The sequence below is a fragment of the Sceloporus occidentalis genome, unplaced genomic scaffold, assembly GCF_023333645.1.
Source record: "Sceloporus occidentalis isolate IW3139 unplaced genomic scaffold, rSceOcc1.0.p SCAF_2, whole genome shotgun sequence".
Taxonomy (NCBI): domain Eukaryota; kingdom Metazoa; phylum Chordata; class Lepidosauria; order Squamata; family Phrynosomatidae; genus Sceloporus; species Sceloporus occidentalis.
The window spans coordinates 164,404,760-164,432,086 of record NW_028316982.1 but is presented as its reverse complement, the minus strand read 5'-3'; the positions used below and the strand labels follow the sequence as shown (position 1 = coordinate 164,432,086).

Below are 27,327 nucleotides of genomic sequence, written 5' to 3'. Positions count from 1 at the left end.
TGGAAATTACCTGAAGGCAAACAACAACAATGCTAGTCTCTAAGATTTTTAAAGAAACATATTTTTTCAGTATTTGAAAGAGAGCATTGTATCTCAATAGTACATTGCCAATTTTTAATAGTGTCTAGCTTTAAGAACTGACATGGAAACTGAAATATTTATTCAACATGACTTCAAATTCTGAGTTAAAAACTCAAGCTGTTTCTTATTTATTTACTGAATGTATATATCACTTTTCTCCCAAGATGGGTAGACCTTCTCGGTATCTGCCAAATGTGTTACTGAGTGAAATGACACTAAACACAAAATGAATCCTCCAAAAAATAGTTTTAATTCTAAGGTGTTTTGATATGAACAATTAGCATGATCAATACAAGTAATTTTTGATACTTGTACTGAGAAATCACTTGATCACAATAAACTTATTTGTCAAAACACAAATATGACAAGATATCAAAGTTACAAATAATTACATTATTTAAGATGCATCAATTAGAGCAAATAACACTTGGGGAAAAAATATTTCGTTATTCAGCTGGAACAGTTTCCAGCCTGGAATGGAAAAACTCAAGTTTACATAGCATTGAAAATGTTTCTGTGGCTGATGATAAACTTGGATACTAACTCATTACATAATTCTTTAAACAGTACCATGGGCACCATATATGTTAATAACATTTTCTGCACTGACTGAAAATAATAATAAAAAGGCACATTAGTCAATAACTGAATTTCTGGACATCTAAGAACCAAGTTCTACAAAATCAGTTTGTCAGAAATTATATCCGTCCATATTCCCAAACATAGAATATTAATTGTTTGTGGGGGGAAATGTAAATGTAAGCCTTCTAACTAAGTTGGGAACATAAACATATTTTCATTTGCTGCATAAGAAATCATAAGAAATGTAATGAATATAAAGCTGTTTCTTTCATGGAAATGTTTGTACTAAATATCTTCAGAAATTTAATCTTCTTTCAGATCTTGGTACACATTTCATAAGTGCAGCTTTCCAGAGGGCTGGTGCAAGTAACAGGCTTAGAGTCGTCACACTCAGTATAAGGAGGTAGACCTAGGAATTGGCAAGGAGAATGTTAATTGCTTTCACATTTTTTCCTTAAGAATAACAGATGTATGAATTCAACTTAATTTTACATAATTGATACAACTAATATATATATATATATATATATATATCTCATAGGTGGATATCAGACATGACTAGACAAAGATGAGAGATGTCTGGCAAAAGGGCTTCAGTAAACCTCTAAACAAATCTTACCGAAAAGAACCCATGATGGGTTGCTATAAATCAGAAATGACTTGAAGGCAGAAAACAACAAGGACAACAACAACAAATTTAGATTAGGATTTTAATCAGTATAATTGGGCACTGAAGCATCACTACTCAAAGATGTACATAATTGTTTCTGTTACACGAACTTGGAATTTAATGCAAAGAAAACCAAGATGCAATGGCATGTCCCATTTTATGACAAGGAGCATGCCTTTTGTCCTTCACAGGCATCGGTCCATATGTCATGCCTGCTCAGGAATTGGGGAGATAACTTTGGCTGATTACTCCTGTAGCTCCTGCCTCTCTGAAAATCTGCTCTGGAGCATTGGGGGGGCAATGGCACCCCCACACCTGATGTCACCTGGAGTGGAGGAGGGTGGTGCCAGGAGGGGCTAGCTTTTTGAATACGTAGATATAGCAAGGTGATGCTGTGTTGAAGCTTCCCAACATTTTTTAAAAGAAAGAAAAACAATTTTAGAAATAGCAAGATGAAGCTAGCACAGATGAGAGAGTAAGTTTTAATGCTTAAATCCTCCCCACCTGTCACAACTTTTCTACCCATGTGAAAATGAAGACAGACCCCTTTTTTTGTTTGCAGTGGAAGACATAACTGAAGGTATTTAAACTATAAAACTAGTTGGTGTACAAAGAATTAATCTTCTTTTTTCTCCTCTGCTCACTTTTCAGCCTCTCAAACTCAAGTTCAAAGAGAAAAGTATCAGAAGCTAATTTTTGGGACAAATCCCTCTAAGACAGAGTATAAAATGTAATTACAAAAACAAAATACAAAAAAAATTAAATCCACATAACATATAAATAGAACTAGGGGACAAGTATTCAAAAGGCCTTATCTCATGTTTGAGCTTGGCTACTTGCACTGACAGGTGGGCACCCAAACTGTGCATTCAATGTTGTTCTCAGGAGTGGGAGAATATTGGTATGGGCAAAGGCAGTAATTCATAACCATTATAAAACAGACTTTTATTATATGATTCAGTATGTAAAACACTGAAAGAAGAGCACAGCTCACCTCTCGAGAAATTATACCCGCTCTGCGTGCTCTACTTCCCAGGACAAAAGAAAACTCACTGACTTGAGCCAATCCTGCTGACACAATCCATTTGATATACTGGCTGCTCTTTGGAAGAATCATAGAAAGGACAAGTACTGCCAGGAAAAACTTTGAGAGACATTGTTTTTTTTTAAATGCACACCAGAACAAAATGCACTCTTTTTCAAAATACAGTAGAATTCAGTGAAATAACTATGGGAAATATGTAGCCATCCAGATGTTGCTGGCAACATCCCTTAGCATTAGCTATAATGGCTAGAGGTGATAAGAGCTGGAGACCAACAACATTTATGGTGACACACATCCCCCATCTCTGCAGGAGCATAACCTTTTAAAAATACTATCATTGTAAAAAGTTCCTTAATGAAGTTCACTACAGGCCACTGGGGGAACAGAAAAAGTAAGAGAGATTTGAATAAAATATAGTAGAATAATGAAATGCATTTACATCTGTCATGTTTTGCATTATATATTGAGTTTATATAAAGAGACATTTGCTCACAGTGATGCTTTTCTACTTTCCCCCTCCCTTTGCAGCCTACCACTAACTTACACTTGTAAACCACTTAGAGACTGCCTTAGGTGATATGAAGCAGTATATAAATGAAGCTGCTATTGCTATAAAGGCGAGTAAGTGGTCTTCAGCAAAGTTTTGGAAAACAGTACAGAGGGGGTATCAGATAGTAAATGACTAAAAACCAGGCAGAGGCTCACATCTGCTGCCAACCCAATTTTCACTGATTTTCCTCTATGCACTTCAACAATCAGGAAAGCTTGGAGAGGGTTTTGCAATTGGGAAAATGGAGCAGGAAAGTGCTCCTGCATAACTGGAACTCCATTTGCCCCAAATCAGGATATGACCTTTTATCAGTATCTTAAGAAAACTGAATATTAATTTACAATGCTTACAACTGTGAAAAAATGTTAATCTGCAAAAATGGACAAAAAATTAAGATAAGAAAAACAGCCAACTTATTTGTGAACAGCAGCTTTTAAAATTTTTAGAAAGCATTTTCCATGGAATTCAAGATAACTTTTTTTGTACATTAAAACAAGTCTAGAGTTTCATAGTTTCGCTAGAGATCAAAACATATATTTAATACCAATTCCAAAATCTATATTAGGTGTTACTGTGCATTCAGAAAGCTGCATCATTGGAGCTAAAATAAAACTTGGTTCCAGAGGGAAAGCTTCTCTTTTGTCTTCAATTTGCATTTTTAAGCCATACAGTACTAGATTAAGAACTCCTTATTTGTTTTGGGTTTCTGAAAGGAGGCCCAAAAGATAAACTCAAAAAGATGATCCTTCCCATAGCCATAGACAATCACAATAGTGATGTTTGGCCAGTTGTGGTCTGCAGAGTTAGGTATATTGGGTAGCACCATTAAATGGAGCAATCTAGGCTGTTTAATATCTAATACTATTATAAAATAATAAAATGTAAGTACCTTCATTATTACCACTGAAAATGTAAGGAACAGCAAGACTGTGATTTCATATATTACAAATGTAGGGAAAACATGAAGGCCTGCAAGAGAAGAACAGTTTTACATTTCTCAGAACTTTTTCTAAATATGGCAACACATAAAAACATGTTTCGTATCACTTGTTAAATAAGAACATGCCACATTTTTAAAATTAATTAGATTATTAGAGCTCTATAGCCTAATAATATTTAGGCTGTAATAATTATGAGATTATCATCAATTATCAGAGTAGTATAATATAAATCTAAAATAATAATCAAAAATAGGGATTTCTCTAAGTAATTGTAAGAGCAGTTTCCAACATAGGCATTTTTCTCATTCTCCTACTGTGCTTTTGCTCCAGCAGACATTCAAAAGAATGGCAAGATTTGCTATCAGTGCCATCTCTTTATCTCTCAGCAATGAGCAAGGACCACTATTACTACCGTTCCCCATTTTCCCAACTTCCTCCTTCTAAGGCAATGTTTCCATGGCAAGAGGCAGGAAGACAGGGCTGTAGTGACCCTGATGAGCTGGGCTGCCCAGGGGCCTGGCCTGACCCCACACCACCCCAACTCTGCCCCAGATGTAGACCAACCTCAGTAACAAGAAATCTTTCTGGAAAAGGCATTCAGGAATCTAAGCTTTGATCCAGAAAGTTTCTTGGAGCATGATGGTTTGAAAAAGCTACCTGTACCTTCAAGGAGGGGCCTAAATATCCTAAAGGCACCAGATCCCAAATCCCATCTTGAAAGCTAAACAGGTCAGCTCAGGTTAGTACTTGAATGGGAATCCCAGCAAATACCAGGTGCTGTAGGGTATATTTCAGAAGAAGGAACTGGCAAAACCACCTTGCCTAAGAAAGCCCTATGATAAATTAACAAGGTTGCCATACGTTGACAGGCAACTTGAAAGCACACACGCACACACCTCAGCAGTGGTGAACAAAGCAATTTCATTATGTCCTCCCAAGGTGTTTTTGGCACTGGGCCCAAAACAGGTAGTGAAACACACCAAATCTTAATTTCCCTTGGAGGATATGACCAACCTTTATGAATAAAAGAGGAGTGTTGAGAAGGACTGGTAAGGTTCCAGAAGTGCAGGAAGTGCTGGAGGTCCCTATGGCCTGCATTTTGCCCACCTCTGATGTATGAGAGCAACATGTAGGCAAAGGAGCAGGCTAAAACTGGGATCTGGAAAAGGAGATGGGTACTTGAGGAAAAGGTAAGAAGGGAAATGAAACTTGAGCAATTGGCTTTAATTATTTCCTGAAACAAGTTTCTAGTGTCCTCTAAAGCTAAAAATCTTAAGGAAAATCATTTGGAAGCATGAATTGTCTAAAAGGTAGGACTTCCATTCCAAATAAATAGGTCTCAGCTGTTGTTGTCTGCCTTCAAGTTGTGTCTGATTTATGGTGATCCTATCATGGAGTTTTCTTATCAAGATTTGTTTTGTGGGCAAATTGTTCATTTGCCTTCCTTCTGAAGCTGAGAGAGTGTCACCCAGTGGGTTTCTATGGCTGAGCAGGGATTCAAACCCTGGTCTCTAAAGTTGTAGTCAAAGACAAGCCACTACACCAAACTGGCTCCCTAAACAGGCTTTACACTGGGCTGCAGATATGGTGATTTATATTAGCTTATTAAAGGTGAAATATTAGATGGGGGAAAAACATACATTCTTAGAAATTGTCACCATTTAATTAGTTGGCACACAGTGAAAAATCTTAAGTACCTGTAAATGGTTAGACCTATTTTACAACTCTCCAAGATCTAAAATATTAATTTATGAAAAGGCTTCATGACTAGTATGCAGTTTTCACATGAGTAAGTTGGAAAAGATCTTTCATACACAGATTTGTCCAACCACAGCTTGAAAATATTTAAAAAAATATAAATTTCAAAAAGCAAAACTTGATTCTGCCATTTTATATCTTATTATATAAGATACACCACTGTACTACATAACTGTATTAAATAGGCTGTATTAAATAGGACATGAGCATCTGTGGATTTTGGTATCCATGGAGGAAAGGTAAATGGTAAAGGCATTCCCTGTTGACAAGGTTGTCAAGTTGTGTCCGATCATAGGCTGTGCTCATCTCCGTTACTAAGCTGAAGAGCCAGTGATGTTAGAGACTACTCTGTGATTATATGGCCAGCATGATTGCACAGAACACTATTTACCTTCTTACCAAAGTGGTACCTATTTATCTATTTGCGTTTGCATGCTTTCGAACTAGTAGGTTGGCAGAAGCTGGGACTAGTGATGGGAGCTCACCCCATCATGCGGCACCCAGGCCTCAAACTGCCAACCTGTCAATCCTTCAATCAGCAGAGTCAGCATATTAACCACTTAAGCCACTACATCCACACCACATCCACGGAGGAACCTGGAACCAAACTCCAGCAGATACCAAAGGCTCAATGTATTTTTAAATGGATTAAATCTAAAACCTCTAGGAACTATATCAGTCTAATTAGATTTAAGAAGTTAATTGTAGTCATATCCTTAGGTGTGTGCTCAATTAAAATAAATAGACTTAGCATATGCATAGGGATAATACTCATGTCAACTAAATTTTATATTTCATGGTTCATATGAATAGTTTTTCTCCCAATATTTGGGAAAACCAGTCATAAATTTGCTTCAACATAGCGCATAATGATGCATTTGAAGATCACATTTCCTTGAAGACATTTTGAAGCCATCATGTGCCAAGAGTTTGTCCCCACACTCACTGGAGGACATGAGGGGCTTTTTAAAAGTTAAAAATATGTGTTGCCAGGGCAGCTTAGCCAGATGAATAGGTACAGCCTTCAGTGGGTGGAATGAGCAACTCCCAGACTTCTACAAGTTGGCCACCCCTGGTTTAAATATCATTAACTGTTAGGACTTCTTCTCAGTTCAAGGGACTGTGAGATGTTATAGTTAAAGGGACAACTTTTTTTTTTGTCAGATCACAAATATTGTGCCTAAGACTAAAATCATTTTAGAGGCGGAACAGACTGGCAGGAAGGAGCAGCCAGAAGATGCTCCCAACCCGATTGCCCTGGGGCCGCAGCAACCACATGCCACAGTCCCAAGGACGCTCACTGCCATGATCCCAAATGGACTGCAGAAAGAAGCGGAAAACGTCTGCTTTTTTTGGGCCGCCTAAGGCAGCCCCAGAACAACCCCAGGACGGCTTTAATGCGGTTTGGGGCCATGCAACATCTAAACACTGCACACCCTGAGCAGCCAGAAGTCGCCCCTGTCTGCCCGTCTGTTTCAGGCCTTAGTTTCAAAAATGTTTTGTTGTGCCAAGTATTATGGTACTCTAATTTTTTAAAAATTTACAAGAATTGGGTCACAGAATTCCACAGTTCTTCCGACTGTGATCTGATAGTTAATATTGTAGTTGTTCAGAGAATAGGGCTGTGTGTCATCACACTAACTCCAGCTAATTGGTACCAAGAGGTTTTGCAGCAACAAATAGAATAACTTAATATTTTACTCATTTTTACAGAAATTATATTCATTTCCTTTTCCTGTTAAGCTGATAAAATTAAATTTTGTTTATATATGTTTCTGTAACCAGTTACCTATAGATGCAAAGAATATGATGGCAAGAAAGTCCCGTATAGGCTCAATACAGGACATAATTTCTTCAGTAATCACAGGGCCCTGAGAAGAAATAAGTGCTCCTGCTAGAAAACATCCCAGTTCCATTGAAACGTCCAATAACTCTGTGATCTGTTAGGTAGGGAAAAGAAGTACAGTGTTACTAATTTCTATGTGCTAATATGTTTTTTTAATCAACTTACTTCAAAACAACATATTACATCTAATATTACTTCATTAATGAACATTTTATCATTACAGGTTCATAAATAACAATGCATAGAGCACATACATATGTAACAATTATTGATGACTTCAAAAATGTATATATCTTTGTGAAGTGATTCTCTGTTTGTTTGTTTTTTAATCTGGCCTATATTGCCACAGTGAAAGATTTATCTGCTAATCCTGAAGACATTTACACATATTGTTAAATATACAGAAATACAAACTCAGTACTCTGGCTATGAGATCACATTGCCTTCACCCATGAACAAGGTCTTTTTATATACTGGTAAATGCATTTAGTATGAAGACACAATAGTCCTGTTGCAAGTGTCCAATCACATGAAGTCTGAGATTTTTTAGAATTTAAATGATTTTGCAAACTATCATGAGCTGTGCCATATTAATCACTATTGCACCCAGAAAATTCCTTAATGTCCAGTCTTTATTTTTAGATAGCCGTTTTATAAGACATAGAGGCAATTGTTTTAATATGTTATAGCAAAAAAATCAAGAGTCTTGTAGTACCAAAGAGACTGCAATAAATGATATGTTAAACTTTCATAAACCACAGCCTATATTGTAAGATACATGATATGATTGCCTAAACTGACTGAATGTATGTGTGTATGTGTAAGGAGAGAGAGAGAGAGGCAACAAATGCCACGTGCTATAGGCAATTTCAGTGGAAAGAACAGACGAAACCACATAGTGAAAACAAGGGCTAGTGGGGAAAAATATAATCCCTGCATATATTCTGGAAGAAGATCTCAAATAGTCGTATTTACTTATGCAAGGCTTTCTTGACTTGATTTTTTACATTTCACATATATTGTTTTGAATAACAAGTTTGATGAAACATACTGAGTTGCTTTTCTTTTTTTGTTGGAACGTTTCTGTATTCCTTCTATGTTATTTATGCCTGTAGTATAAATTCTTCTGCTAAAGAAGCAATATCCTGGAACACATCTACTTTAAACTGAGGCATATCTAAATTCTGATTGCGGTAATAAAAAGTATCTCTCTGATAATGAGGCCAAAAATGAAAGCATAAAGCAAAAGCTGTAACATTAATAAAGCAGCTAAAGAGTACAAATGGATATAGTTCTCTTAAAGTAACTCTTTATCATTATTTGTTCAAATCGTTCACCTTGCTATGCATCTTCATTACACCTTACTGGAGAGGAAAGATAGCATAGACCCCTACCTTGTCTTGCCTGGACCATTTGTAGTTACCATTTGGATTCTCCCTTCCATCAGGCATTGAATGATGATTATTAGTTGGCAAGCTGACATGACGTACCAGATATCAGAATGGCCCAGGTAACTAAGTATGTTGACTACTGAAGACATCAAAATGGATCTGAAGCTCATATTATTTTTGTCTCATAAGTCACATTTTGAATCTTGAAAAGTCAAAAGATAGGTAACCCTTAACTAATGAATTGTTACTACCACCACCGTAGGTTTCTACATGGAACTGGACCAAACTCAGAATAATTCAGATTGTATTTATTTCTTCTTGCCATAGTTAAGTAACAAATTGGTATCGCTTGGATTTTTTACCTTTTGTATTAACGTATACAGGTATGCCTCAGTTAACAAAATAGCTATATTCCTGGACATTACTTCTTTAACAGAAACATTGGTACCAGAGGTAGAAAGAACAGTGATAGGTTCCTACATCACAAAAAAAGGAGAGCAATTCAACATGTTTCATCAAACTTTCATTCAAAAACAACAATATGCACATGTGAAATCAAACAACCAGGTCAGGTAAGCCTTGTATAAGTACAAAAACATTTGAACCTAGAGACTACATCAAGGGTTCTTCCAAAATGCACCCAGGGATTTTTTTCTTTGGCTTCGAACAGACAGGGCAAAAGGATATGCCCCAATCATTCTCCGTTTGGCACAGGACTGTGGTGACCAGACAACAGTCAGCAATGGACCACTGGCAAGAAGCGCTTCTTTTGTGCTCCTTTTTGTGTCAGGTTTGGCTGTGGGGCAACTTCAGCCTGATCTGGGGATGTATGTCATCTGAACACCATCAACCTGTATCGGCCCAAAGGCAGCACTTTTGGCCCATCTCTTTCAGGCCCGTCTTTTACAAGCTTCCACTTTTCTTATAATTTCCATTTTGGTGGCCTTACATATAGAGCGGGGTATAAATAAATAAATAAATAAAATTAAGTATTATTATTATATAGAGCTATGCTTTTTTTAACATGCTGGTGGTAGATGGTGAAGCAACCTAATGTTCTTTCCCTTTGCTCTTTGTTTTGCTTTTCATGCATGCTCAGTAAGGGATTCCAAAGGCAAATGCTATTTACATTGCCTTTTGTAGACAGGCACACACAGCCTGTTTCAGTTTTAGTTTTGGATTATTAAAGTTTTAGCTTTTGGATTATTTCAGATTTCAGGATTCCGTGTAAGGAAGACTCAAGTTCTATTATGGCCTGTTACAGACTGCCAAAATAAAGCTGCTTCGGGTCTCTTTGGAGGTATGCTATTTAAATGATGCATGGGTCCTAAGAGTCCGGAGGTCGCGCCAAAGCCATACTCCATTCCTAAGCACTGGAGTGCAGCTTTGGTGCAGCTTCCGGATTCTTAGGATGCATGCATCATTTAAACAGCATACCTCCAAAGAGATCCAAAGCAGCTTTATTTTGGCAGTCTGTAACAGGCCTATGATACACCTAAGACAACTGCCACCTACTGAGTTTTGGAAATCTCAATTACTGAGCCAAAGTAGGGTTCTTCAGAGATATCTAGACGTCCCTAAAACAGATAAAAATGAAGGATGATCTCAAAACGTCTGAGTTCTTGGGTGCACCATAAGATACTAGGGCAGATGTCAAAGTTTCAAATAATACCAGTTCCTCTATGTAGAAATTTACAAGGACAGCTGTCAAAGGGAAGGAAATTAAAGCTATACATTTGAGAACAGCTGGTAGGAGTAACTGGTTTTCCCAGCAGGGACTCCACTTTTAAACCTCTAGTTTTTAAAAGGTGAATCTTTATTTAAATGTGTGTGTATACTAAATTGTTTTCACCTATAAACCTTTTCCTGTAACTGAACTCTACTGTTCCCCCAATTACGTGAGATTTTTTAAAAAATACATTATTATATCGGATGCATGTCAATAAATATAAGTATTTGCAAAAATTACCATTAGCATAAGAAACATAAAAGCAGATATTCCTAGAACTAGAATTTCTTTATTTCCTTTGCTTTCCACATGTAACTTGCGGTAGTAGGGTCCTATTAGATAAGTCTTTAAAACAAGACATATAAGCAAGGCAGCAGCCAAAGAAAAGAGAATTTGTCCAATCAGCATCAATATTCTCATTATTTCCTTGATAATGCTAGAAAAGGAAAGATAGAGAGTCAGTTTCAGCCTCATAATTCTAAATGGTTTCTCTAAAATTGTAAAAATACCTTCTATATTAAAAAAAAACTTGTGCTCACATTGTATTTTTCATTTACAGTTTCTTACAGCTGAACAAAAATTTAAAAGGTTAAAGATGAATGAACTTCAGACAACAATTATGGTTCAGATTATTCCCCCTGGTTTACACTTTTTAAAAGGATAACGTACAGTACTACTGAAGTAACAACCGAAATATCTGAAACGTTTTCCACTGAAGCAAAACTTCAACAATAATGTATTTTTTTATTTTGATGTATTGAAAATTTAAATCGTAAGGACAACAGATATGATTTAGTGCAATGTCGTATGCATATCCAAATGACAGCATGTACCAGTACACTGGTCAATCCCTCTTCAGCAAAATACATATCAAAGTAAAGACAGTCCAAAGACCAGTTGGAGATGGAAGAAGAGGAACTTGTTTACTGTTGAAAAGAAACTGGCCAAGCAACTTCAGTATACTTACAGGCCTAATTCAAACATATCTCTGAAATGCTTCCAACATAACATATATGTACTTACCATAAAGATTTATAGCAAAGTAGCTATTGGATGTGAGATTAAATACAAACACTTTAAAACGGTAAAGCATGAAGCAAAATAAAAAACATGTATGCAAAATAAAACACACCATATATGTCACCCTGAGATTCTTGGGGGAAGAGAAGGATGAAAATGTAATGAACAGAAGCACTTGGGTGAACTTTGTTACCTGGAATGCGTGCCAACTCCAGCCTGAATAAGAGTTGGCATGACTGCTATAAACAAGCCAAGTTGTACATCCTGCATCACCAACATTGCAAGCAGAACACTGCTGTAATCTATGTCTCCTGTTCAACAAAAGAGCACAAAGAAGTATGCATAGACAATATAATAATATTACTGTACTACTAATTCATTAATGAGAATTTGTCACTTTCTTAATTCAAATAATAATGTATTTGTTATGTATCCATTTTATCCAAACACTAGCAGGTCAAAGTGTAAAGGAATAAATAAAATTTGTATCCAAGAAATTGCATCTGAAGTTCTGATTCATATTGATGAATTATTTCCTTATGTCAAGTTGTGAATTTTAGAATGTTACTCACTGAATGCAATTTTAAAAAGTGGTCATTTTGCCTTCCTGACCCCAATATTGTGGACACAGTCCTTAAAGTCTGCTTTCCGTTTTATTTTCTCAAGATTCAAATGTGCACACCCATGTTTCAAGATGCATGAGGCATAGTGAATGTAATATTCAAAATCACTTCCTAGAACTTCATCTGAATTCCCTTTCCAGAATACCTTGAAAATGTTTGTTTTACACAAAGATACAGCAGACTCTGGCCAGATTCAGCTTTCTGAATTTCTCTCTGTTGTTTTGTGTCTTCATGTCAACTCTTTTTAGGCAACCCTATCCTAGAGTTTTGTTGGCAAGATGTATTCAGAAAAGGTTAGCCATTGCCTTTCTTTTGCTGAGGGAGTATGACTTGCCCAGATTCACCCAGTAGGCTTCCACAGTTAAACAGGGATTTGAATCCTGGTCTCCAGGAGTTTTAGTCCAACACTGAAGCACTACACCATGCTGGCTCTCAAATCATTTCTGTCTAACCTACATATTAATGAAAAGCTGAAAGGATCAAAGCATATGTATACAGTAAAAATGTTCTGCATTTTCACTTGTGTGCTGCAGACTGTCCTTTCCCATAACTTTAACTAATTACAGTAATGCCTTCTTCCAGTATTACATTCAGCCACTTTGGACAGCAGGATGAAAAGAGGGAAAAGGAATAATACGAGTGCATACATAGTTTGTGACTAACAGCCACTGAAAGCCATATCCTTCATGACTTTGTCTAATTTGCTTTTCAAGGTATTTTATTTTATTATTTATTATTTTATTTATTATTTAATCCTGCCTTTCTCCCTGTAGGCATCTAAACAAGTGTTGTCCAGATGACTGAAGGCCTGTATTTATCAGTGTTATGACTTTGGAAAAGTCCCAAGGCTGCAACATAGAGTAGCAGCTTCAATTGAGGATGTTGGTAAGACTGTGGGGTGGAAGGAACCATCCACTTTTGTGAGACACTATAAAGTTGACAAATTTAGAGCTAGTCAGGCAGCCTTTGGTAGAACAGTACTTCAGGCTGTTGAACACTATCAAGAAGTTAAAATGACTAAATTGAGGTCATTGTACTTGGACACACCATGAGATAACATGACTCAATGGAAAGGTCGGTAAAATTAAAAGAAAAGTTGTAGGAAAAAGAGAAAGACTGCATTACAGATTAACTCAATTAAAAGAAGCCAGGGTTCTGAGTTTGCAAGACCTGAGTAGGGCTGTTAACAACAGAGACCACTAGAAGTCTTTAATACATAAAGTCACCCTAAGTTGAAGCTAATTCGGCAGCACATAATACCAGCAAGTACAGTAGATAAGTTTACATGGGACTACTCTATCTAGTAGTTAAATTGCACCTACCTTCTTTATCACCCCGAGCACTCCCTGCAAGGAATCTGGATACCAATGGTGTGCTTGACAATGATAAACAAGTAGCAATGAACACACTCTGTGTTGCTCTAATTTGTAGCAATTGTCCCCACAGTAAGCCAAATGCAATCATCAGAAGTGTCATGTAACAGGGTCCTTGCAATGATATCTTCCACACCTTTGAAAATAATATTAACTTTGATTGTATTAATACAGTTTCAGTATTCTTAAAATATTGTTTTCAATATCACATTAGTGCTTACTGCAGATAAAAAATTCAGAATGTGTAAGACACCAAGAATTCTCTGACCCTGTCTGTCAATTTCAATTTCCAGCCTTTAATGATATTGAGTAGTATGAATTCCCAGACAATATGATGTGTATATATTTGAACACATGCAGGCACACATAATCATTGTGTTATTAAAATATACTATGGGCTTTAACACTCACAACTGCTGAATATAAACCTGGTCCTCAAGGTTGTTTAAATTAAGTGGAACAGTATTACAATATCTGCTATTCCAAACGGCAAATAGTTGTATATGGAATAAACAGTTAATTTGTCTTCCAACTATGAGCATGACCATTTAAACATCCCATTTTTGCACTCATTTATAATCAAGCTGTGTAACAATACTAATTTCTCTGAAGCAGTTTATACAGGAATAGGTACTTGATATCAGAATAAAAAACCTATTTAGAATCAAGGCTAGGATCCTTAAACCTCAAAATTACAGCAATACATTTCCAACTTGTATAATAATAATACAAATGACATACTAAATATATGTTTTTATCAATACAGTCCTATATTTCCAAAGACCCTTTCTCCAACCAACATTAGGTGTAATCCATTCTTTCCATGAGTGGAATTCCAGTCATGGGAAACTACTCTAAAGAAGAGGGACTTCTCACCTTTTTTGCCAATGCTCCTTCTCTCTGCAACTCTCATCATCACATCTTTTTCTGCTTCAGTGGGTTTCCTAGATAATCAGAGCATTTGCAAGCTACTGAGTGGGGGAAGAGAGACAACTGGCAAAAATTGCCCTCCTTCCTCCATCAGGATTCTCCATTTGATCAAAGTCCCTTCCACAAATGAAAGGTTCCCTTCTCTTAATAGAACAGCACATATGGATCGAAACTGTCTTTAAAGTTTCTATTAAAACATTCTAATATAACATTCACTCTGACTTTCTATCTTCCCTCTTCAGAAATTGTAATACCTATGCATGTGACTATTGTGAAACAATACCTTTCTTAGCCTTTCAGGAGAAAACTCCAAGCCCACCAGGAACAATGTGAAGAATACACCAAATTCTCCCAGTGTCTCTACCTGGACAATTGACTGAAAAAATAAAAGTTTATTCAATATGATACAGTCTTCTTACAACATTTTTAACAGTTTCATACAAGACTACATGGTGTATCCAGAGGGCAAGCTCCTTATGTGTATATTTTGCTTACATCCCATTTCCAAAAAATCCAAGATTTAAAAATTTGGTTGATTCCTAAAAACCTGTAAAAGCATATATGGACCAAATCACCCCATTAGATTGTGGTTTTTGAAAAAAACAGGAAAAAACAAGGGTCAAAATCACTACAGTAAAAATGTTACCAGGAAAGATGATTCCCAAGTAAGATGAACAACAAATCTTGGGTTTGAAATGTGTCATGAAAAAGAAAATATACTATGCAAACCCATATGTAGGGGGGATATATAGAAGAATTATACATACAAAGATTTCATTATGAAGCAGGAAGATAAAGAATTGTCATTAAAGTGTCTAAAAAGCTATTGTCCATGAGATGTTTTCTACTTGTGTATTATTTGTATTTAGCTGAACCTACCACCATTACTTTAATGTTTAATTACTGTTACATTAAATAAGGGATATCTTGTTAATGCAGAGTTCTGCATATACACAGGGTTCTGATGAGCTTTAGACTGGAACAAGAATAAAAGCATTCTAATTTGCAATAAAAACAATTAAAATGTCTCTAGTTTTAGTTTTCAGTATTATCCTATTTTCTTCATATTGAGTTGAGTAAAACCAATAATCTAATCCTCATTACCCCAAATTATCTGACATACCATATATACTCATGTACAATTTGAACTCAGGTTTTAGCCAAAATCATGGATTTCGATATGATCGGTTGATAAGTCGAGGGTAAAACTTAGGGGCATGTAACAAAGGATGTCAGGAGAAAACATTCTTCCCTCCCTCCTTCTCTGGACCTCTCCCAACCATCTAACACCACTTCCCTGGTGCTAGAGGAGAAGATTTTAAAATTGTATTGTGAAGGGAGGGAAGTGGAATTAAATGGAGTGTTTGGTGGGGACAGAAGGTTTTAACATCCAATTGAGAAGGGAAGGAAGTGGGGGGAAATGGGGTGTTTGGTGGACAGAGAGGGTTTTAACATTGGACTGAGAAAGGAATCACTTATTTCTCTCTTTCTCACAGACACATACACAAATATGCCTGGGCAGCTCGTTTAGAAATCACTGCCAAGACACACGGGTGGTGCTTCTTTCAGGACGTTTCTAAGCAGTATTACTGTACTGACCTGTATATAAGTCAGCCCACAACTTTAGGGCCAATTTTAGGACATAAATTTTTCAACTTATAGTCAGGTATATATGGTAGTCTAGAAATACGACACAAATATTGTACAAAACATTATTTTCATTAACTTTAAGGTAGGAAATGATGCAAAACTCAGCTACTCCAACACTCTTCTTTACATGCCAATAGCCTATACAGCTTTCAAAATTCCTGAATAGTGAACATACATCTAACACACAAACACACACAGAATATGAATTATCTTTAAAATATACTCCTACCTTGATACTGTTTAATCCTGATGGTCCCAAGAGCACTCCACAAATAATATATCCAAACATAGTTGGTAAACCTATTGTTGTACACAGCCAGCCACAAGGCAAGGATAGCATTCCTATGGTCACAATATCCTAATGAATAAAATAAAAAGACTATTCTTCTCTAGAGATGATTCCAGATATATGATAATATGTATATGGAAGTATCATTCATTCACAATAGAGGGTGCTACTTAATCCAGGAAAAAAACAGATTTAATTTGTTGGATCATCGCTGTTCACTATCAATCTTTCACCCTGTTTATTTCTTGGACTCTAAACTGGTCATAAAATAAGATGAAGAGTAAACCTTCCACCCATACCCCTTTCTTTCCCTTTTCTTCCAAGAGAAATAAGCCCTGACTAGAACAGCTCATATTCAGCCTCAACATTAGATAGTAATGTTACTCTTTAACTGAAGACCTTCCCAATACTTAGGAGTTTATCACAAGAGAGGCTAAGTGCCTAAATCCCATACAAAAACAGGATTGAAATCCAGAAAAAATCCTGCAAAAGCAGGATTGTTTTTACACTTGTGAGGGGCATTGAGCATTAACGTAAAAATAAACCGCACTGAAAGTAGACAAAATCAGCATTTTTTTACTTTCAAGACAATCCCGAAAGTAAAAAGCAGCTTTGTCCACTTTCTATGTGGTTTATTTTTGTGTTAATGCTCAATGCCCATGATGTCATGTGAAAATTATCCTGATTTTGCGAGATTTCCCTGTTTTAAATCCCATTTCTGCATGGGAAAAACCCCATATGATTAACTCCTTAGTTCTATTTAACTAAATAGCATTCCTGCTTTTTTTTTTTTTTTTTTGGGGGGGGGGTCATTGAAACATATTCAACTAATAAATTCATTTATATGTTTTTTCATGTTTATCTTGCCTTTCTGCTAAAATAGGTTTAAGGGGAATAACAAACATCATTAAAAACATTAAGAAATAAACCTATACAACTTAACACAATAAATATTATACTGGTTGGGTTATGCTTACAGCAAAAGAGAAATTTTCAATCCCATAATGTAATAGAATACATAGGACATAAGTCCTCATTCCCTAGCTCCCATTATTCGTACATTCAAAACATATTTGGTATTACTTGTAAAACAGAGTAGTAGTCTGATATTTGTATTTTCAACTCTTAGAAATAAATGAATCCTACTACGAATTACACATCCATTTTTTTATGTTGCTGTTAGACCAAATAGTTACTGTAAACACAGCACAGAGCCATGATGATAAGTATTAACCGATTGTCATCTTTCTAAACCCAGAATTTTGGTTTACATGACAGGGAGTCTGCCATTCTGAATAGATTTCCTGAAATGTTGATCTATAAAAAGTCAAGTCAGACTGCTAGCTTTTATGTAGAAAGAGGTCTTGTAGCACCTTTGAGATTAACTGGGCATTGATGACAGGAAATTTATCCAAGACCTAATGGCATCACCATTATTAGGGGAAGCTTCACATGTTCATCCTCCTATGTGATTTATGCCACACTATGGCCTGTTACAGACAGGCCAAAATAAAGCTGCTTCGAGTCACTTTGGAGGTATGGTATTTCAATGATGCATGCATCCTAAGAGTCCAAAACCCACACCAAAGCCATGCTCCAGTCCTAAGGACTGGAGTGCAGCTTTGGTGTGGATTTTGGACTCTTAGGACTCATGCATCATTGAAATACCATACCTCCAAAGTGACTCGAAGCAGCTTTATTTTGGCCTGTCTGTAACAGGCCAATGTCATCAGTGCCCATCAGAACTCTACATATGGCAAACAGGCCAGTCCTTGTGCCAGAGAATAAATGGACATAAATCAGACTTTAGGAATGGGAATACACAAAAGTCGGTGGCAGAACATTTCAATCTTCCTGGGCATTCCATCTAAGGCCTCAGAACAGCAATCCTTGAACAAAAGAACTACAAAAGTAGACTGGAAAAGAGAAGCAGCAGAATTGGAATTCATCCATAAACTACAGTCCCTCAGCAATGGATTAACAGGGACAAGGGCTTCCTGACTCACTATACACATTTCAACGCTATCTGACCCCATCCTCAGGGGGCATTCTACACTCATCTATTTTCTTCACCTACAGACTAGTTTCCAAACTGATTTTGCTTCTTCATTTCCATACACACTGGCCAGTTTACAATGTCTTTGTTCACTAACGACCATTGTTAAAACTGGACTTGCTACTTCATTTCCATACACAAAGGATTTTGATTTTTAATTGAGATTCTCACATACCAATGGCATATATATGTCTGTCCCTGCTTTCCACTCCACTATATGCATCTGAGGAAGTAGACTGAAGTCTACAAAAGCTCATGCTGCCAACATCTTTATTTCAGTTAGTCTCAAAGGTGCTACAAGATCTCTCTACATACTGATTCTACAAACTAACACGGCTATATCTTTGAATGCTAGCTTTTATGTTTTTCAAAGATGCCTGTATGGGCACTACTTAAATCTTAATACAAGTCTTTTAATTTGCTCAGTTCTATTTGAAAGAGTTCACCTTTATAAAATGATGGTCAGCACGTGGAATGGTTGAGTCTCTAGGCTTTGTAAGTATGTATTGATTGTTTTGTGAATCAATAAGCATACTTAAACCCAGATCATCTTCCACTTCCCTTTTTGAAATGTTTCTTTTTGTATCTGCTTCATCCTCTTCCACTCTCAAAACGGCTTCAAAATTTACTCCCCTCACCTGTCAAGGAAGCAAAGATTTATCAATACTTTTATTTAGTTATGGCAAACTTCACTGCTGTATGGACAGACTTTCTCCTCCTCCCGTCTGCAGACTCGCAGCTTTTTAGTCCCTCTCAACTCTAAGGAGCAGGTTTTGAGGCTGTACAGGGACTAAAGTCAGAAAGTGGAATTGGTCCTTACCTGGCAGAAGCCATTCTATTATTGGAGAGGGTTCACTCTATGCAACCCTCAGTATTCTTTGTTTTCTTTTTAGAACTTAAAAAAGAAATTTCCTCTCACTACTAAAAGATGACATGCAATTTCTTTTTTTATTCCAAAATACTCCATATTCTTAAGTTGTTTTCCAGCAAGCAATGTAAGTATTAATATTCCCCTTGTTTTCTTTCAGCAAATATAACCATTGTTACTATCTGCTCCCCGAGTGAAATTAACTGTATAATGCTGGCAAATTGCTATTATATTGTAACAGATCTAGATAGCTATTATATCAATATCTGGATAAACTTACTGACTTGTTGTCATCAAAAGCATGCTCTCCTATTTCTTCTTCCAGTCTATCAGCTGCTTTCCTTACATCTTCAAGAATCTCATCAAGGATGGATAGGCTTTTATTTTGATGCTGCATGTTTTTCAGGGCTTCAGCTTGGTGCTTCTCTGCTGCTAGAAGTTCAACATATTCTGTTTCTTCCTATTAGGATTAAAATGCTAAGATTCTTTTCAGAGCAAAAACAAACAAAAAACCCCCAATATTTCACTTTCTCAAGTCTCTTCCTTAAAAACTGGAAACTTAAAAAACTTTTTAAAAGTCGCAGAGCAACTCTGAGCTTTTTGTGAAGCCCCTTTCCATGGTTTTTGTGGCCCTAGAACCATCTTTCAAATACAAGATCCTCAATGAAACTCATTTTAAGTTGTTAAGGGCTCCAATAAAAAGAGGGAAGGTTTACACATACTTGAACTGAGAACATGGATACAGCTACATTTCTTCTAACCGAAACCACAATTTATTAATTAATTAACCTTTTCCCCAGGAAACTCCAGCTTGTTTATTTATCCAGTGGACTCATCACAACAGTCTTAACTCATACTCCAAGCTTAGCAGACAGATTGGTCCAAATCAGCCTACTTGTTTCTGTTAGGCTATTTTTTCACCATTTAGTTTGATGCAATGGAAAACTCACCTTTATTGCAGCTTCTCTCAAGGCTTCCAGTCGCTGCCGACTGCTCTCCTTCATGTTCACGACATCTTTGTAATCACCTTGTAGCGCCCGTTGGAGTCCATGGATCGCTTGAAAGACAGAGTTTTCACTTTCATTGAGCTCTTTTTGAAAAATTTCAAATGTGTGGACCTGAAAAGTCCTTTCTTCAACTGACAGCTGTGGGTCCTTTTCCACTGCTCTTATTGCACTTTTTAGTTTGTTGAGAACCACATTCTTTTGACGCAGGAGTCCAGATAGCTTTCTGCAGTTTTCTACAAGCCACTGTTTCCTTTGCGTCATAGCAGCTCCTTTCCCACGATGCAGCTTTATTGCATGTTTCACTATATCATCATGTTCTGCAGAGGTAATCAGCTGACAGCAAAGTAACAACACTAACATCCAAAAGCAAATAAATCCCATTACTTTCATTGTCCAGTTTCTAGTATTAACTGTATGAAAGCACTCAGAAGTTATGCCCCACTTTCTGTCATATGCTTTTTGCATCTCAAATATAATGCAGCAAGACTAATTAATAAAAATTAGCTCTCATCCATAGTATACTATTGGACCACATAACCAAATATGAATTCAACCTCCGGAAAGCTTGAAAACAAAATATGCTAAGCATTGCAAGCTCTTCTTTATTCAAGTTTAAATTCTTTTTTATTAGAAATTTTGTCTTCTTTTGTAGCCTATTTTTCATCCAAAACATAGCATTAGCTAGCATCTATTATGTTGGGAAGATCAACTCCACTCCGGAATATTCTATCTTTCTTTTTTCTGGATAATATGAAATTGTCTTCTGTGAATCTGGCCAGCAGAATGGTTTGGCTGATCTTCTTATGAGGAGAGAATGAATGAGAATCTCAAACCTATTTTTAAAAACAAGTAAAATAACAGATTACTTGCAGGAACTACAATCCAGATTTTTCAACTTCTAAAAAAAAAATCTTATTGGCATAGAGATGCATTTCTACACATATTCCCAAACACAAAAACAAAAGAGGCTGCATTTGCAGAGTCTGAGGAATCCATATTTACATTAGCAACATTATTCATCAGGTACAATGCTACTAGAGCATCAGAAAGGGAAAGAGCCCTGTCTTTTCTCCCCTAACTCATACCAACATGAAGGCTGAAGATGTTAGAACTCTCCATATATACTCCTTTCTATGTTCCCTCTCACCAGCACAGGATTATCCTTCCACAACCCATTTTACCTCCAACATATGTCTCTTTGCATGCTCCTCTCATATTCTCTATATTTCCTGCTCTTACTTTCAATTATTCTTTCTTTCTCACTTCCTGATTCGATACTACTTTCTTCTCAATGTTTACATTTTGTGCCTATGTGGCCATCTCACATTTTACCTTTCTTCCCTGTTTACACATGTAGCTTTACAACCAAACCCTGAGGCCTGAAAGGGACAGGAGAAAAGGAGATAGCAAAAAGCCCTACCCTTTTTGGGCTCGCCACCTATTCACTACTGGCTTCATTATCTCTGAAAGAGAGGTGGGATACAAAAAAATTAAAAAAATATTATTTTATTATTATCCCCCAAGCAAATGTGGTCCTGTCCATTAAAAAATGTTCATTTATCTCAAGGTTTTGAAAACATGGCCCTTCCAGGTTCTCCTTTCACTACTCCATTATTTCTCTTCTCAAGATTTAACATATTTGAATTTAAAGCTGCACAAATTTTGGTTATTTCCATTTGCCCCCATGCTTTCCTATTCCTTTCCCATTCCTTGTACCCAAACTGATCTGTCCCTTCTATCATTTCACTCTCCTCTCCACAAAATCCACCTGTCACTAATGTCCCTGGTCATCATCTTTCACTGTCATCTCTGTTGTCATGCTTTTATTATTGTGTCTCCCTTTTCGTCTGGAACTCCTCATCTTCTCTTCCTTCTCTTTTATTTGTCAAGCCATTTGAATCATTTCTCTCAAACCCTCCTGTTCTGGACGGGAACACCTATTTTGAACTTCATCTCACTTGTGCTAGTATCTGTCCACTGCCCAACAGGACCATAAATCCCTAATCTTTATTCTTCTCTTCCAGGTCTTATGCAGACAGAGCATATTCTTAGTCAAGAAGTATGAAATTTCTTTTCTGTATAATAATCCAATATACTTTATATGTGTGTGTATCCAAGTTGCCTGTCGATCTATGGTGACCCCATGAATTTCATAGGTTTTTCTTAGGCAAAGAATATTCAGAGGTGGTTTTGCCAGTTCCTTCTTCTGAAATGTAGCCTACAACACCTGGTATTTGTTGGAGGTCTCCCATTCAAGTATTAACCAGGGTTGACCCTACTTAGCTTCCAAGATGAGATGGGATTTGGTGCCTTCCTTTTCAAGTATCTGTCGGCCCCAAGCAGACAGTTGAAGACACCCACCAGCTAGAGTTTAGGCTGCATCCACACTGAAGAAATAATCCAGTTTAGTGCCACTTTAACTGCTATGGAATTCTGGGATTTATAGTTTTGTAAGATATTTAGCCTTCTCTGTCGGAGAACTTTGTGCTACTGCAAATACAATTTCCAGAATTCCATAACATTGAGACATGGCAGTTAAAGTGGTGTGAAAGTGGATTATTTCTGCAGTGTGGATACAATCTCTGATAGTGTGTAAGGGACTGAGGACCCCTAGGGCCTAAATCCAGTCTCTAGCTCCACCTAGAGTAGATACACTGAATCACAGGGAACTTGGTAAATCAATACCTATGCAAGTGTCACTGACCCAATGAATCTACACCAGCTGGAACCACCAACTGGATTTAAGCTTGAACTTTAAGCTTTTTGCATTAAATTGATAAACTGATACAAGTACCAAGATTCCAGTTAGAACAGCCTGTGCCAAGTATGAACCAGATGCCTATGCATAAATCTCTTCTATCTCATTTTGAAGAGCTGTTCAATTCACAAACTTACCCACACCCCTCACAGACCTTTCCATATTACCAGGATTGCCAGATTGAAAACTGGAGAGGGTTCCTGCTCCTTTAATGTATCAAAGGAGGAAATTCAGTAGGCGCTACTTGCCACACAACCAGCTAACAAGCAACACTTGCTGAAATTCCTTGTTTTACACAACTGTTAAAGGGACAGTTGTGTGTTGTGTGCCTTCAAGTGGTTTCCAGCCTATGGCAACCCTATCATGGGGTTTTCATGGCAAGATTTGTTCACAGGAGGTTTGCCATTGCTATCTTCTGAGGTTGAGAGCATGTGGCTTGCCCAAGGTCGTCCATTAGGTTTCATGGCTGAGCCGGGATTCGAACCCTAATCTCCAAAGTCATGGTCCATCACTCAAACCATTCCACCACACTGGAGCCCTCACCAATTTTCATTCTACTTTTTTTCTACCTGCACAAATACAATGCTGCTTGCTTCACACAAGTACAAGGTAGGAAACACAAGCCAAAGTAGGTGCAAAGGACTTCAATACCTTGCCTCAATGTAAGAAAATGCAGTGAACGGGACTATTTCTGTTGTTATTTAATGCCACTTTGTATGTGTTTAACTGAGAGCCAGCCTGGCGTAGTGTTTTGAGTGTTTGACTATGACTTAGGAGACCAGGGTTTGATTTCCCACTCAAGCTTAAAAACTCACAGGGTGACCTTGGGCAGGTCACACTCTCTCAACCTCAAGGGAAGGCAATGGCAAACCCCCTCTGAAGAAACTTGCCAAGAAAACTTAGGGTTGCCATAAGTCAAAAATGACTTTGAGGCACACAACAGAAACAAATGTGTGTAACTTAAGTATGTTTTATTGTAGTCATTGACTTTTTATAAGTTGTCTTGAGTCCCAGCTTGAGAGAATGGCGACATGTAAATAAAGGGAAGGGCCAGCTTTCATCACAACCATCTCCTGGGTGGTTCCATATTCAAACTTTGTTGTAGTTGTTTCATTGCTGTTGTTGTATGCCTTCAAGTCATTTCCAATTTATGGTGACCTAAGGCAAAACCTATCATGGGGTTTTCTTGGCAAGATTTGTTCAGAAGAGGTTTGTCATTGGCTTCCCCTGAGGCTGAAAGCACATGACAGTACTTTTCATGGTCAAGCTGGGATTCGAACCCTGGTCTCCAGAGTTGTAGTCCAGCACTCAAACCATTGCACCACACTGGTTCACCTACCATCAAGTTGACTTATGCCAATCCTTATGAAGGAGAGAACAGCCCTGCTCAGGTCTTGCAGACTCAAGGCTATGAGGGCTTCCTTGACTGAATATTACGGCACCTTGGTCAAGTCACGCTCTCTCAGCCTCAGAGGATGATGGGCAAGGCAAACCCCCTCGGAAGAAACTTGCCAAGAAAACCCCGTAAGAGGTTTGCCATAAAAAATGACTTCAAATCACACAGCAACAAATATCTCAAACTGTCACCATCTAAAAAGGGAGGTAGGAGAGGAACAGACCCACCCCTTGGCCAAAAGTTTAGCAAATGTAGGACTTTACCAGAGACCAGCGCGGAGTAGTGGTTTGAGCATTGGACTATTTTTATTTTATATTTTAATCTATTTATTTTTAATTTTATATTTATATTTATTTTATTTAGGCAGTGTGGTCTAGTGGAGCCCTGGTGGCGCAGTGGTTAAATGCCTGTACTGCAGCCATTCACTCGAAACCACAAGGTTGCGAGTTCAAGACCAGCCAAAGGCCCCAAGCTCGACTCAGGCTTGCATCCTTCCGAGGAGGGAGCTAAAATGAGTACCCAGACTGTTGGGGGCAAATTAGCTTACTTGCTAATTAGCTTACTTGCTGTTCACCACTATGATCTTTGGAATAGCGGTATATAAATAAAACAAATTATTACTATTATTATTATTAGTGGTTTGAGCACTGGCCCTTTTGAATTTTTAATCTATTTATTTTATATTTATATTTATATTATTTAGGCAGTGTGGTCTAGTGGTTTGAGCACTGGCCCTTTTCAATTTTTAATCTATTTATTTTATATTTATATTTATATTATTTAGGCAGTGTGGTCTAGTGGTTTGAGCATTGGCCCTTTTCAATTTTTAATCTATTTATTTTATATTTATTTTTATTTATTTTTAATTTTATTTGGGCATTGTAGTCTAGTGGTTTAAGCATTGGACTAGGGCTCTGGAGACCAGGGCTCGAATCCCTGCTCAGCCACGTGACCCTTGGGCTAGTCACACTCTCTCAGCCTCAGTGAATGGCAATAGCAAAAACCCCTCTGAAGAAGGATCCTGCCATGAAAACCCATGTCAGAAATGAATTGAAAGACACACATCAACAAAATCTAAAAAGGGAGGTGAGGGAGAAAAGACCATAGATTAAAAAGACCATAGATTTAGCAATCATAGGAACTAGGACTCTGGAGAGCTGGGTTCAAATCCCGACTGGGTGACCTTGGCCAGGGGAAGTCAAACTCTCTCAGCCTCAGAAACCCTCCCATGATGCCTTAAGGGTGGCCATAAATCAGAAACGACTTGAAGAAAGGACATGGTCAAGGCCACCTTTAATGGCAGTGGTCCCCAAACTGTGCCCTTTAAGAGGTTTTGGACTGCATTTCCCAGAAGCCTCAGCCACGTTGGCCAATAGCCTGGGATTCTGGGAGCTGGAGTCCATAATCTCTAAAAGAGCACAAGTTGGGGACTGCTGCAGCGATCCCCAAACTCTGGTCTTCCAGGTGTTTGGGACTTCATTTCCCAGAAGCCTCAGCCATGTTGGTTAATAGTCCGGGATTCTGGGAGCTGGAGTCCAAAAGCCCTTAAGGAGCACAGTGCTACATGGCTTCCCTTCAAAAAGAGGCTGAGTGTCGGCTATTGCTTGGTATTGGGAGGAAGACACTGACCCGGCCACTCAGAGACCCTCTCTCACTCTCTCTGAGGAAATGGAGCCCTCCGCCTCGCATCCTCTTCCTCTTCCTCACCTGCCCAGGAAGGTCCTCCGAAAGGAGCCGAATGGAATCGCCTCCCTCCGGAAAATCCCGAGCCACGTCCTCACCCTCGACACGCCCATTCCCTCAGGCAACCAATAGGGACTCAGCGCGGGCGGGCGGCGCCCCGCCCAGCCCGCCTTCAAGCCCCGCCCCTTTCTTTACAGAACCCACCTGACCAGTTTACCTCACCGGCCAGGCTCAGAGGGCATCACCCTCTCGGCGTTACCTGTCACTCACGGGGGCGGAGCAAAGGAAGGCATTGACCAATAGCGTTCCACTTCACGCCTTGCGGGAAATGGAGTCTTCCTACTCGTTGGGGCCCGGTGTGTTATGGGAAATGTAGTGAATGGGGAGACCTCAGCGCCCCCGACTGTGGTGCATTGTGGGATTCATAGGCGTTCCACCTTCAACAGCGGACATAGACGTAGGAAAATGCAGAGTGACAGTAATCTGAAGGTTTTTTTTTTCCAAATTTCTTCACCGTTATTTTTTCTTTTTCTGGTAAAACCTAAACAAGGGAAGCTGGCCAGGGAAAACGAGAGGCAAACTGAGGACCCAGGGTACATCTACATTATAGAATTAACCCACTTTGATCCCACTTTAACTGCCACGGCTCCATCCTCCAGAATCCTAGGGTTTGTAGTTTTGTGAGGCACCAGCACTCTTTGTGAAGGAAGGCTGAGGACCTAGTAAAACTACAAATCCTATGATTCCATAGGATAGAGCTACCATAATTAAAGCGCATTATTTCTGCAGTGTAGATCAGTGGTCCCCAAACTGTGCTCTTCAAAAGTTTGGACTCCAGCTCCCAGAATCCCACACTATTGGCCAACATGGCTGAGGCGTCTGGGAAATGTAGTCCAAAACCTCTTAAAGGGAACAGTTTGGGGACTATTGGTCTATAAACAAGGGAAAGCTTTCCAACCCTCAACTAGGCCCTTAAAATAAGGGCCACCTATAAGGGATAAGCTGTCCTTTCCATATATAACGAATTCCCCTTATAATAAGGGACGCCTGGCTACCCTAAATGACGGCTGTGCTTTTGGCC

The 27,327-nt window shown here is 38.0% G+C and overlaps 1 protein-coding gene and 1 long non-coding RNA gene across 6 annotated transcripts; one reads left to right on the top strand and one right to left on the bottom strand.

Annotated features, from left to right (window-relative positions):
* Positions 1-312: 312 nt before the first annotated feature.
* Positions 313-26,356, bottom strand: LOC149319224 (solute carrier family 9 member D1). 5 transcript variants are annotated; one of them, XM_089511323.1, is made up of 13 exons: positions 26,271-26,356; positions 20,353-21,242; positions 19,683-19,862; positions 18,981-19,172; positions 16,419-16,547; positions 14,823-14,915; positions 13,559-13,745; positions 11,807-11,924; positions 10,834-11,029; positions 7,417-7,567; positions 3,818-3,897; positions 2,328-2,477; positions 313-1,072 (listed from the first exon to the last, which is right to left on the bottom strand). In XM_089511323.1, exons 2-13 carry the CDS (start codon positions 20,872-20,874, stop codon positions 959-961), a joined length of 2,112 nt encoding a protein of 703 aa, XP_089367449.1. In that variant the 5' UTR covers positions 20,875-21,242; positions 26,271-26,356; the 3' UTR covers positions 313-958. The 5 variants fall into 5 exon arrangements, 4 of the variants coding, with proteins under 4 accessions (XP_089367449.1, XP_089367448.1, XP_089367450.1 ...); XM_089511322.1 differs by having other exon boundaries at positions 26,193-26,348; XM_089511324.1 differs by lacking the exon at positions 26,271-26,356 and adding an exon at positions 24,507-24,874.
* On the top strand, positions 1,688-12,050 carry LOC149319225 (uncharacterized). The gene is made up of 3 exons (XR_016280161.1): positions 1,688-2,063; positions 7,413-7,574; positions 11,153-12,050. It is a non-coding gene; the product is annotated as an uncharacterized LOC149319225 (long non-coding RNA).
* Positions 26,357-27,327: the final 971 nt, after the last annotated feature.

Bases quoted from the DNA above. Each gene is read 5' to 3' on its own strand.
- LOC149319224 (XM_089511323.1), bottom strand. From the start codon at position 20,874: ATGCAAAAAGCATATGACAGAAAGTGGGGCATAACTTCTGAGTGCTTT. The intron at 16,548-18,980 runs GTGAACTCTTTC...TTTATTCATTAG, and splicing joins CTGACCATCATTTTATAAAG to GATATTGTGACCATAGGAAT. The intron at 2,478-3,817 runs GTACTTACATTT...TGTCTCTCAAAG, and splicing joins TTTCAGTGGTAATAATGAAG to TTTTTCCTGGCAGTACTTGT.